Below are 14113 nucleotides of genomic sequence, written 5' to 3'. Positions count from 1 at the left end.
AACCATTTCACTGTTGCCACAGCTGCTAGCACACTGACAAAGAGTATCTACAACCTCCTATACCGAATGTTGCAGGACAAGAATTTGATAGCGATTCTGCAATCTACACAATCTAAATTTTCTGTTGCAAACTGGGCCTAGATTCAGCAGCCAGATTATTGCGTACAGAAGGATTTACTGAATTTACTGTTCCGTTGCATGACAAGCAATGAAGTGTTTACTCTGCAAGAATAGTTTTTTTATATTGCAACCACATTCAGCTGTTACTATCCCATCAACTTTTACATAATAAAAAAATACTGCAGAACTATGTATTTGGGAGGGAGGGAGAAGAAAGAAAACTAGTTGTAGTTAGATAAGCAGTTGCCGATGCTCTCACCACCTCAGGTGACCATTTCAGGATGTCCCTTTCAGCTTAGCAGCTGGGGCCAACTACAGACCATGCCTACCTGACACACTTTAGACAGGCCATTTTAGCCCCACTTCAGCCTCACCCCAGATGTCTGCCATTTCCCAGGACGAACATTCAAAGTGGGGGGAGAAGGAAGGATACAGGGGTATGGCTCTGAATTTCACAGGGCTGATACAGAAGTGGGACACCACAGCTGGTTGACTAAGGTCTCCCAGGTCTCACCACAATCCTTTGGGTGCAGGCCTGGTATCTCCCAACTGGTAAGTCGCTGTACTCAGTGGCTGTACTTGAGTCTGTGTGAGGCACATTTGGGGCTTTGAAGCTCAACAGGCAGAACGGAACAGGCAGCTGAAGACTCTCTCCTCTCAGAGGAAAGTGCCTGAGGTCAGCTGCTCATTTTGCTCAGCTTCAACCCAGCCTTGAACCCCTAGGATCTCCCTTTCCCAGGAAAATCCCACCCCTCCAGAGAGAGCAGCTCACTGAACTGGGAAATGAGCAGCAGCAGTGAGCCAGGAGGTAGCAGCTCCCTCGGTCTCTTAGTCAGCAGGCTACACGCTGTCCCCAGGAATCTACCAGCAGCAGTGACCCCAACTCTGAATGCAGACAATTTCCTATTAGAAGTAGCAGTGGAACAATACTTAAAAGAAAAAAAAGTGTCAGTCAGGTATATTCTTACACACCCTATTGATAGGGAGCACTGCCCAGTGTCCCTTGGCACTAAGTACCGAGATCCTGAACAGACTCCCAGGGTTTGTGACAAAAGCAATCCTACCTCTGGATCCTGCCACTACTTGAAGCAGCCGCCAAGACAGTTTGCTCAGTTAAATCTTGAGCTGAAGGAGCCCACGATAAAAGCTGTTTTTGAGAACTGCGCAAGTTTTAGCCAATGATGAAATGGCATTTGTTTGGAGGGGGCAGGGAGGGATTTTTGATGGAGGTAAGACACTTCAGTGATGAAAGTTAGGGACAAAGCAGCATAATATGAAGTGCGTGACACGGAAAAATAAGGATTTGTATAATCCCTAAAGATGCAGAAGGAAAATACATGGCTTGAGAATACATGTTGGCTCCTCAGCTCCCTAAATCAGCCTGGCAATCCCAGCGTTGAGCAGCCAGGGAGCGAGCTGCAGGGATGGCTGGCTGCATGTTCCCAGCAAGATCTCAGTAACAAGGCTGGTTGGAACCACTCTAATGGAAAGCTCTCCCATAAAATACCAGCTTGTGGAGTGCAAAGTCCTTCACATCAGAATGTTATCTTTGATGAAAACATATTTCCAAACACTAAAAGCATAATTTTGACTCTTTTTAGAATTAAACATTTTAACATCTTACTTGAAAATGGCTCGTTACATAACATGAAATGTAAAAGGGTGAGGTGTCAAAATCTGAGCAAAGCATTTTTGTTCAAAATGTAAGCTTTCAGAATTTTGCTTCACAAGCAATTGACTTTTGTGAGTGGGTGTTTTATTTCGTGCTGCAGCAAGATATTTTAGTTGCTGTATTCTTAAAGCAGAATTTCCCTCAAAGTGAGGATTCCAGGTTCTGTACTGCTCTAAGCACTAGCTCTTGCCATCTTTTGAATCTTATATTCTGCAGTGGTACAGACCACAAGAACTTTTCAGTCGAGATATGACTAAATCAGACAGCAAATCAAGCCTTTTTCTTTCCAGGGAAAAAAAATAAATAAAAATAAATATACATGTATATACATCTCCTTTTTAACACCAGAAAAGGAAAGAATTTTTACTTTGTCTTGTGCGTCAAGAAACTGAAATTAGCCCCAAAGTGGCCTCTGAGGGATACCAAATCTGCACAATCACACAATTTGCCAAGTTTGTAAGGAAACTGATTGGACAGTTTGCCAATTTAGAATTTATATTACAGCTTTGTTTTTATAGTGGAGAATATCAGCAAAAGAAGATGTCAGTCAGCTGAAGTATTTGGAATTAGCCAGCCAAGGGCTTCTATGAACTTGCACACCAGTCAGCTTTCTGGGGCCAGCACAGTTCATCCTGGAGAGCTGGCTGGAGACAATGAAGAGGGGTGGTCTCTCCCTGTAGGGCTTAACAATGCTACTGCTCATCAAGTGATCAAAGATGTCAAAATTCATTACCTACAAGATCCATGCTCTGTGCACACTTCCCATCAGCAGCACAACTACACTTTAAGTCTGGGAACTTCATTGATAATTCTCTAGAGGAATATCCTGTGAGAGGCAATGGAACAGCACAGTGCTGTACCAGAATTTTACCGACGTGCTGCTCTGTTAAACTACTTCCCCTCACACTGCTTCCCTGAGTCTCAGCATCCTATCTGCACTGCTCAAATACCAGGTCCAAGATCATATTCTCATCAAAAGAAAGTAACCATGGAATTCACTACCTAAAAACTCCCTGGGATTATTCAGTTAGTGATTAGTTCTCAGCCTTTAACACAGAGATGGCACTTTTCATGTGGTTGACTTCCAAAACTGCACACAATGCTATGATAGTGAACTCCCAATGGCATTTAAAAACAAAAATCATTGCCCTTGCAAAGGACCAACATCTTGTTCAGTATTCCAAACTGCTGGTATTATGTTTGATAACACTGACTTTTCTCTTCTTTCTCCCAGACTCACTAACAGATTTCCAGAATAAACAATCTAATTTACATTAGCAAATACCAAAGATGCCACACACTTACTCACTGAAACATTTCTTCATCACCTGGTGCACAGCAATGAATGATGCTGTTTGCAGTCCTTCTCCTCCAAGCCTAGTGGTAAAAGGAAAGTAATCCTTCTCAGTCCAGGCTCCCATTGCAATGGAATAAGCTTTCAGATTTCACAGAATCTTGGCTGGCTGAAGCTGAATGAAATATGATAATCAAATGGCATTCAATTTTGTAGTCACCACAATAGGTGGCTCTTTTGAAGGCTTCTCCAGTAACATTTTTAAGCATCACACAATTTATTAATAATGCTGAACAAGTCAGTTAAGATCACACTTAAATCTAGTCATTTGCCCTCATGCACAGCCCATACACAAGGGACTGGCAGGTGAACTTCACCATCCAGATCAGAACTTCTGCCCTGTGACCCAATGCAGCTTATGGACCAAGCACACAGCTACCATCCCCACTGAGCCAAGCTCCCCACTGAGCCAAGCTCCAGCATCCCTAAATACAGATTCTCTCCTTTTTTAACCGTCCCATTACTTCACTCCCTGCAAACCAGCACAGGACACAGAATGGATTGCAAAATCCTTGCTAACCAATCATCAGCCCACCTCTACATCTAGAGTCATAAGTAACAGAGAAAGTCTTCACTCTATGCAGCATAACTAACAGTTTGATGAAAATAGCAATAATTAAAAATCAATAGCAATATTCTATTTATTTACACGTGTATCGCTACAAATAGGCGACTGTAAAGAAAATTCAGACTACCTTTAGTACCAGTTTAAACAAACAACTTAAGATGACTATGACATTTTCAAGCTCATGATTCTGTTGCGTTCCATTTCCCTTTCCCCACCAAAAGGTCTCAATGGACAAAAGATCAGGTGGAACTCAATTAAGAACAATTCATTAGGAAAAACAAGAAGTAGCCACAAGCAATGTTTCTTAAGTATGCATTTCAAAAAGCCACAGCATCAATTTGAAGGATCAAATTCATTAGCACCCACAAAGGGTAGAGACTAGTAATGTAACCAAGCACACAAATAGATGAGGTAATAGAAAAGCTACTGAACCAAAACATGCAGCCAGTTGAGTCATTTGAGGATGACTCACGTGAAATCAGACTCCATAAGAAGCAAACCTACTTTAACCGCATCAAAGGAGGAAGGTACTTTTGATAGACCAATTAAATAGTTATTGCTATAAAAAGTTACTGAAGTGGATTCGTCTGGCTTCAAACATCAGAGCTACTGAGTTAAATTTAAAATGTATTAGACAAACACCTTGAAAATGAGACACAGTTTCCTAAATTAATGACCTGTCTCTCATCCATTTGGAAATATAAATTAGAGCTGGAGATGAACACAGCAAGTACATGGACAGTAATATTTTTAATGTTTAATACAGAACATCCTCCTCTTTAATGTATATTTCAGACATTAAAGTGAGGAACATGAAAAGCAAATACAAGCTTAAAATTTGCCCCCTAACATATAACAATGGAGATGGGGGGGAGTGTAGTGCAAAATCGCCACAGTAGTAGCATTCACTGAGTAACTCAATTCTTCATAAAGAAGAAAAAAAAAAGACACAGAGCAATTGAGGTGTTCCAGGTTAAAGCATATTTATACAACTGGAAGAATACATCAAACTACCAGGAAGCGAGTAGGAACAGACAGCTAAGCCACGTGCATAACTTGACCTGCACGAATTACTACACATGTACACAAGTGTTTGCCCCATGTTACAAGACATCTCATCCACAGTGGCAATCATAGAAGCCTATCGTAGAATACCAGGTTGGAAGGGACCTCAAGGATCATCTGGTCCAAGCTTTCTTGGCAAAAGCACAATCTAGACAAGATGGCCCAGCACCCTGTCCAGCTGAATCTTAGAAGTGCCCAGCGTGAGGGAATCCACCAGTTCCCTGGGGAGATTATTCCAATGGCCTCTTGTTCTCATTGTGAAAAAATTTCCTCTCCTCCAAGAACCTTATGAAGTTCGAGTTCAAAATCAATATTAGCTGTGTTAACAGCCCACAGTATATTGTATTAAAGTTGGTTTTACACCTTTAATCAAACTTTCATCCTATGAACTAAAATTTGTGAATACCTTCGTTTTATAAGAAATGTTGAGGGAAGAGGAGGAATGGAGAAAACAAGTGAGTAGATAATTAGTGCATGCAGGAAAAAGACAAGGAAGAACATGTGAAAGAGACCAAGAAACAATGTGAGGAAAACTCAAAGACAGGCAGTAGTCTGACGGAGAGCCAGTGGTAGACACTGCAAGGTAGACAAGATGTAGGGAGGGGAAAAATGGAACAGGGCTGAGAAGTCCAATATTTAAAGACTGAGATCAAGTGAGAAAAGCTAATAAAGAGTTAGGAAGGGAGGAAAAAAAATGTGGAAGATGGAACAGGACATACAGGTGCGACAGGACTCCAGCTAAAGAGAAACTTTGGAAGGAGGGAGCGAGGAGAGAGAAAACAGAAGTTTAATCTACATGTGTGAGTACTTTTGCATATCTAAGTTGTATTTATCCAGAGACACCTGATGATGGTGATCTTGCCCAGTCTTCTCCTAACCAATTCATACAACTACAGCATCAGGAAAGGCTTTCCCAGTTTTCTCTGAGTGAGTTCTATACTCTGTGATGAGAGTTGATGCTACAGAGACAGTAACACTATCTCAGAAGTTGAGAGTTCATCCCCTGGAACAGTGATCCGTGCCCAGATGATGCCTGTTTGTGCTGGCTTTCTATCCAGTTAAGATGCACTCAAAGAGATCACAAGTATTGCTAATACGTATATACATAAACCTCTGAATTTCTGTAGCTGTACTCTAAAACATTCAGCTCAATTAGGAGCTTCTGAATAACCTCCACAACCATGTGGGAATTAATGATCTCAGTTATAATTAAGAAGCCTTTTGTCACCATTTTCCATTTACTTCACACAGGGAACTTAATACTTCTTTTGTGAGCAACATTCATTTGACAGCCTGACTTTAAATCTTTTCATCCAATTATTACCTGACCACATCTGTAAAGCACTTCCTTTCATGTTTAAGGAACAGATATGAAAGCCACCACCCTATGAAAAAAAGATACACGCTGCTATCTCTGCACAAAATAAAATATTCTGTCTCCCTCTACTGGCTCTGCATTAAATCAAACCAGGAGGAGAAAAAAAAACTAGAAATCTAATGTTTATTGTTATCTTAGAGAATTCTACACAGGAGCCAATGCTGAAATAGCACAAGAATAATGCTAATCTTTAATCATAGTTTCTACACAAGTATTACAACAGAGAATACTAAGAGTCTTTCTGAACACAGCATGAGATCCATATAAATTTATTATAGGTACATAGCACCATAGCTACATAGCACCAAATTAATGATCTCTTTGTGAAATTTTCTATTAAAATTATTTCTCCATTAAAAATACAAGAGTATATTAATGAAGTTTCTGTTAATATAATCAGCTTATCTTATATTGGATCAGATTTAAGTATTCCTGCTTGCTTCCAGCCAGACTAAGTTACAATTTAGCTGGATGGTTTTACTTGTAAATAATTTATAAATAATACATGCTTTTTAAAAAAAAATTAAAATGACAGGCAATCAAAATTTGTGATTCAAGGAGCTTCTGGTTTGCAATTTGATCAGTCAAAATATATTTAGTAATATAAGCAAGCTGTCACTATATAAAATACAGGAAGAGAGAAAAGAATAAGATGTCTTTTACATATTCTTTAGATGATAGCTGCAAAACCTTTATTTATTTTTTACTGAATTCTGCTTTTCTCAAATGATATAATTAAGCGCATAAAGCACTCTGCTTTCTAAGATGGATTTGAAATAGTTCACAGTGCTACAGAACCAGCTTATATCTTATTACTCCAAATAAGCCAAAACCACAAGAGTAAGAGAAATGTGTGCCTAGAAGCCATATTTGCCATCAGGCCATCAATGTGATTTCTCTCTTACCACTTTTCTTCACTGAAGTATTTTATTTAAATTTGGGTTAAAAAAGTGTTATTAAATTAAAACTGGTCATTCATATATCTTACAAACTAGAAGCACAGCACAGCATACTGCTTTTAGCATGTATTCAACAGAACAATTTATCTGCCCTCAACAGAGTCATAGCCATTCCTGCTTCTGACTAAAATGCACTTCACAGTGCACCGAATTTTGCTTTCTGTGATAATACCTATCTGTATGCAAAACATACATCATCTACCAGGGATAAGGGTCAACAGCATAACGAGAAGCACAGTAAGTTATGAAGTCATCCCTGGCGACCGTTTCTTCCTCCACATTTAGTCTATCCACTCAGGCGCTCAAATGCTGGAGGCGCTGTGCTGGGTTTTGGCGGTCCTGAAGCACAAGCAAGCCAGGCACAGGCTTCCAAAGCTGCCAGAGGGCCGTGCCTCTTCTCTGCATTCAGCGGAGACCAAAAGAGCCAGCACAGGTCAAAGACTGATCAGTGGACGGCTCCCTGCGTGGTCGGCAAAACATGCAGATGCTGAACTTTCAGATACTGAACATAAACAGTTTTAAGCATACAGGTTTCTTAAACAGTATCTGTTTTTCCCTCTGTAGAAGCAGACTAAAGCAGGATAGACATTTCATCAGAAAGTAAGGGATGAAATTTATCAGCCCTGTAATTTCCTAACTAACTGAAGTTACCGCTAGGAGTGAATTTGTCAGGCAGTATTCAAAAAGGGTCTGACAAAGCCAGAATTAAGCACGAAGATGAATTTCCATCTTTTCCTAAACCAGTATTTGTTTGCAATTAGTCTGTACAGATTGCTTAAAGGTAGCATTCAAACATCTCAACATGAGCCTAAGGTTAATTTAAGAGAGTTCTACCTCTATACAGAGATTTTGCTACATGTGGGGAAAAAAAATCCCCAGTGCGACAATAGTATAAACATACCATGAAACTCTATATAAATCAGGTGAAAAATCACTTATATTTTGAAATGGTAGAATTAATGATAACGTAACTCCAAGAAATTTTAATTTGCCACTAAAAATATATTTTAAAAGGAAAAATATTTTAACAAATTTTCCATACTTACTTGATAAAGATTTTACTACTACAGGATATCATAATGTTAATGTGAAAGCACATTATAAAGCTGTATGGACATAACATTATATTGCAAGTATATACTTTCATCAGAAAAGCCTGGAACAAAAGCGTCTACAGATCAGTAATAGTGTTTTGAATATTTAAAATTGAGAGGGTAGTCTACAGAAAGAAAATCTAGTTTCCCAGGGCTTTAGTGAGCAGAAAAACTCTCTTACATTTTGGGGAGGTATGCATTTTTTAATGTTCCATCACATTAACTGTGCTTTTTTTAAAGTTAAAATAGTAGAAAATAGATCTTTCCACTGTTACCATAACAGTTTTACTGAGACTTTAGGACTTAACTACATACTCAGCAGCTGCACTTCTCAAACTACTCTAAGCAATCACCTTCTCCTGTGCACCTACTTCTACCACCCTCTGCAGCAACTGGAAACAGGGAACTGTTACATAAAAGAGAAGGAAGGAAGGAAAAAAAAAAAAAAAAAAGAATTATCTTACCAGATCACCTCTCCAATTTGATTTATTATATCCCACATAGGGTTTACTACTACACCGGAAAAACTACAAAGGCAAGAATAAACAGTTGGAGGGAAGACAACCAGCTGTACCTGCCTTTGGACAGCTGTTCATCAAATATTGCCTCAAAGACACAATTAACCAGGAAATTTAAAGTTGTACCTCCTACAGCAAAAGTATATTCCTGCATACTCTGTATAGTGCTAGTACATTTATACTGAGCAATAAAAACATGGTCTCAATCCATTCTAGAGCAACTGAAGTTATCAGGAGTCATTCAACAAATCCCAGTGGCTTTGGATTAGATCTTAAAGTGAGACATAACTTTTTGGTGCTCTGGAATACACACATCCAGATTTTCAGAAATATAAGGTGAAAATTAACACTAGGTAAATATACTATATTAATAATAAAAATATCTCACTTAAAGAGATGTAATATACAAACCTACACATAGTCTTCAAAGACCTGCAAGCACATGCATGGATATTAGCTGAAGTTTTAAAGTAATGCAGTTTATTGTCTATCTCAGTTGTTACTAGCACATTTTAAACATAAGGCCTGGTTAATGAAGTGTAAAATGGTACCTGAAATTTGTAAAAACACATCCATATTCAGGATGAAATCCCTTTCAGTCGATAGGTTTTTACCTAACAAATGAGGTCAGGATGCTCAGACCTTCAGAATGTGTAGCCAAATCCTCTGAATACTTAAACACATGCAAAATTCAAGTAGTGTCATTTGAAAGGAGATTACAGTATATGCTTAAGTGTTAATGGCACCAAGGACTCAATTATCAAGCCAATGCGGAGAAAGAAAAAGAATAGGTGGGAGGAAGAAATATGCCTACGCAGTAAATGACAGCCAAGAACTTCCATGCTAGGTTTAAGTAAAACAAAGGAACACTTTTAAATGCTTAAAAATTAAGTTTCACAGTAATAGACAAGCCCTTAACTAAACTACATTAGCACATGCCACTACAGTAAGATTCTTTTAATAAAATTTTTACATGCACCTCAAAGGTCCTACAGGCATTTTTGTGAAAAGACCATGCTTTATTTACTGTACCTGAACTTTTCTGTACCTGTCACGCTGCATGTTAATGAAAAAATAAGACAGGGAACATTAGGTTATTTTCACATGTCCCTTCTAAAGGTATAATTTCTATTTATTTTTACATACAGCATTACAAACAGTTTCACTTTAGCAGAATTAACAAAAGCACTTCAGTTTATCTTTAGACGACGACTTTACCAAGTCAAATAAAAAGGTTTCACAGTGCCAGAAGAAAAGGTTAAACAATTAAAGAGCAACATTTCTCCTCTTTTCCCATGCACTCTCTCTGAAACCCCAAGAACACAGGTGCTGATAAAGAGGTTTAAGGGAAGCAGGTTTCTTTTTACTAAAATTCCTCATCTTGAATCAACTCAATAAAGAGGAGGACAATCGCTCTGGGAAGACAATCGCATACGCTGTCTATAGTTTCCAGTGAGAAGAATTTCCACTTCTGGCATGTCCCTTATAACCATATGAAATCACACAGTTAAACACAGCACGCACACCAAAAAATTCACCTTGGGCTTTCCGTGAATTAAAGCTGAAAAAGCCTGACAGACAACCTACAGTAAGGGTGCCACACCAATACACAAAGCTGAGGCTATGGCAGCATACCTAGTTGAGCTAGTTGAATTTTGCCTCTTCCCAGGTACCACTGACATCACTGGACGCCAGTCATATCTAAGGAATAGCGTAGCCTGGCCTCTTGACTTCAAAAAAAAAGTGCAAGGGTTTAACTGAAATACTGCCCACATTAATGAAATAAACTACTTATGCTAGTACACATGTACACAGAAAATACTTACGTCGTTTCTGGGAAACCGCCTGTAAACAAGCTGTGACAATATCGCAGTTCTTCTGGACTTTATGTACAAGCCTGTCTTTCTGCTTCAGAAGACGGAGCAACTTTGCTGATTGAACAGAAATTCTGTAATTCAGTTCTCGTTTTATAGTTCTTAATTCATCGACATCTGCCAATAAGCAGAGGAAATAACTTCAGTACAGGCCAAAACATTCACAAACAGTTTACTGTAGTTGACACGCAAAGGGACTTACCCCATGGACATTTACATACACAGACTTTCTACAAATTACAAGTTCTATTGACTGGGATAATTCCCGATTATAAACATTTTCAGGATCTGAGCTGAAGTCTTTAATTTTCTTTTAAACTGAAGTACTTCAACTTATTGCACAGTATATGAATCTCAATAATTAGAATTCTAAATTGGAAACATCATTAAAGATGTAGTCAGTATATATCTACAGTAATGCAACAAGGGGGTAAATTTTAAATACAGTACCTTCTAGAAGCTGCTTGTGGAAAATGTGCATGGGGAATAAGCAAATGGTAACAGATAGAGGAACATGTTCAAGAAGCTGCCTGTGAAGCTAGAAATGCAACTCCAGGATGAGCTCTAAGTAGGAAACACTTTCCACTAAGGTGCAAACTAAGTGGCTTCAGTCATGGCCCCAACCATTTCCACTGGTCAGGCACAGTGCCACCAGACAGCTGTCCGCTCCCTGCAGCTAAATGTTCAAATCCTATCACTTTCATTCCAACCATGCCTCCCCCACTGATACCGGAAGAAAAATCAATCAAAAAAATCCATACTTTGGTAACCTGATCCAATGAGAAAAACATTTATGCATCCAGGAAAAGCTACTATTAGCGGGACGGTAACAGCTCAGCTCATATGGCAAATTTTTTTCAATAATTCTGGAGAGCTTAAAGAAAAGGACAAATTAGACTGAAATGACAATCAATCATGGGATAGTAAAGAGCAAGGTATGACAGCAAAGGGGGGGAGGCACTTGTAAAACAGTCCTGTATTTTATAGACACTACCCTGTTTCAGCACCTGTCACTCAGCTGGAACTCCCAATCACTTGTACCAGGCAAGGTGATTTTAAACCACGCCTATAGATTTTGAGAGCAAAAAAATTAAGTTGTATTCCTACTGACTTGTACAGTCACCACAAAAGTAGTGAGCTGAATTTTATTCTTTCCCACTTGTGCCAGTTAACTGTCCCCATAAAAACAATTAACTTTGCAGCAAAATTAATAAGTTAAAATTCTACAAAATATATTCCTGAAAAAGCAAATTTCTTGTTGAGTCCCAGATTGCCACAGAACACAAAGGAGAACTTGAGCTACATCCTGTAACATCAGATGGCATATCATCTAATTAAGCAGCCAAACACTGAAGCAGAAAGCTGTTTGCACAGGTCTGAAAAACAGGCACGTTTATTCACCTCTTGCTTTTTTTTCTTGTCAAAACCAAGAACGATTTAACATCAGACAAGAGGCCTTTGTACAGCCCTCCTCATTGGTTCAACGTGGAGTTGCAAGTCTCATTCTTTCACAGACATGCAGTGTTGTGGCTACTTAGCTTTCATAAGAATTCTTTAATAGTTTCATTTAGATTATGGTTAGTTCATGATTGCATTTACATTTTTTTATTACACTTTTTTTCCCCTGGAAGACACGCTTACCTGCAAATAAACTTTACAATTGTCAGGTTTAGTTTAAGTCCACTAGAACTAAAAAGACCTGAAAAAAACAGCTACCTCTTATGACACAGTATGTGTAGCATCTCTTCTAGCTCAAGAAAAAAGGGACAAGGAAAAGGAAAAGGAAATTGGTCATTGATTCATTGCCATAACTGAAGCACTGAACTTACAGAAGCACGAAAGCTTGTGCAATCTGTCACAGAACCTCTAGTAGCAGGTGACCCCATTTTTGCTCCTATGGCACCTAAAATGAAGGAGGGAGGGAACAGCACACGAGGCCTCAGCCTGAAAGAGGTATCAGCTAACTGTGCACAGAAAGCTTCTGGGACAGATGCCCACATACAAAGGCTGCTATAACAAATGAAGGAGAATACATACATACATACATACATACATACATATACATGTGCGCGTAGGCACATGCAGGCAGGAGAGAGTGGTCTATAACCTTGAAGCAGGACTCCCTTGCAGGCACAGAGGAGGAAAGCGAGGCGACAGGGGCAGCTCCCAGCCCAGGCGGAGCGGTGGCAGCGGGCAGGGCAGGGCAGGGCAGGCTGTACCTTTCAGCCGCAGGTACTTGACCTGGCTCGGCCGCTGCTGCAGCTGCCGGAGGACGCGGGAGCGGGCGCTGCCCGAGGGAGCGGCCGCCTCGGCGGCGCTGTAGAGCTCGGTGAGCAGCCCGCTCACCAGCGACGAGGTGCGGCTGGACCGGCCGCTGCCAGGACCCTCCTCATCCTCATCCTCCTCTTCCTCCTCAGCCAAGCTATCGGCGCTGCTGCCTGCTCTACCACCCAGGCCGGGCTCCCGCACCTCCATCTTCCGCAGCCACCCAACACCACAGCGGCCTCGCCAGCGGCGCCGAGTTCCGGGCTCGGCCCGTTCCACAGCGAGACGCGTGGGGGGGGGACGGGCAGGGGAAGGGGGCGGGAGAGCTCAGGCCGGCGGGACTCCCTCCCCACGCACCGCGCGGCGTGGTAGAGGCCGGGGGCGGGCGGGGGGGGGGCGTTGCACCTGCAGCGGGCGGGCAGGGCGGTGTCGCCGCGCCTGGCCGCGCCTCACGGCGGTAACCTTCGGGGCCGGTCCCCGGCGCCGTCCTACTGCCTGTCCCGCTGCTGCCACCTCGCTGGTGCGCGGGGCAGTCCCGAGCGGCGGTCTGGATCTGTTAACGCCCTGCGCCTCCTCAGAGGAAGGCCAAGACAAGGGCGTAAGGAAATGTAGGACATAACTTCAGTGATGTAACCGTAAGGCTGTAATTACGCTGCTGTAAGTCACCGTAAAACAACGTAAAACCGAAGTTGATGATAGGGTTTGTGCGGCCACCAGAGCTGGGTGCACCTGGGGCTTGGCTGGGGAGCTGTGTCGCTACCGCACGGTGCCATGCCCGCAGTCCGTGCGCTGCGCTGAGTAACGCCGCTGCTGCGGCCGCCTCCTCCCCCGGACCTGCTTCAGCGCACCGCCCGCCTGCAGCAGGACAGCCCTGCGCACCGACCGGCCTCGGCCACAGAGCCCGCTCCAGCTCCCGGGCTGCGGTTGTGGGTGTCGGTAGTGCCCAGCGCTCCCCCTGCCCCCACCGCGCTCCTTGTCCGTTTCTGCCTTCTATTTTTCCTCAATATTGATAGAATATTTCCCTTTGAGCCGAGAGCTAATTCCGCTGCAGGCCGGACGTACGCTGCCGGACCGATGGGGCCAGCTTTGCAGCCTCGGCTAGTTAACGTCAGGACTTTGCTAGCAAACCCCAGTATTTTACAGCTGAAGAGGCCCTCAGAGCAGAGCGCTGCGGTGCCCACGGGGCAGGGCGCTCTCAGACCGGCGGCGAGGGACGGCGCGGACGAAGCGGAGGCCCGAGTGGACC

General features: G+C 41.9%; 1 protein-coding gene across 2 annotated transcripts in view; it reads right to left on the bottom strand.

Annotated features, from left to right (window-relative positions):
- TBC1D30 (TBC1 domain family member 30) overlaps positions 1-13125 on the bottom strand; it is a 57024-nt gene extending 43899 nt beyond the window's left edge. For both annotated transcript variants that reach the window (XM_054813323.1, XM_054813324.1), the window contains exons 1-2: positions 12822-13125; positions 10555-10719 (exon numbers count right to left, since the gene is read on the bottom strand). In XM_054813323.1, coding sequence (XP_054669298.1) covers positions 10555-10719; positions 12822-13077 — 421 coding nt within the window. In that variant the 5' untranslated portion in view covers positions 13078-13125. The remainder of the gene's footprint in view (positions 1-10554; positions 10720-12821) is intronic.
- Positions 13126-14113: the final 988 nt, after the last annotated feature.

The sequence above is a fragment of the Grus americana genome, chromosome 1 (assembly GCF_028858705.1).
Source record: "Grus americana isolate bGruAme1 chromosome 1, bGruAme1.mat, whole genome shotgun sequence".
NCBI classification, from domain to species: Eukaryota; Metazoa; Chordata; class Aves; order Gruiformes; family Gruidae; genus Grus; species Grus americana.
This window is presented reverse-complemented; position numbering and strand designations above follow the sequence as displayed.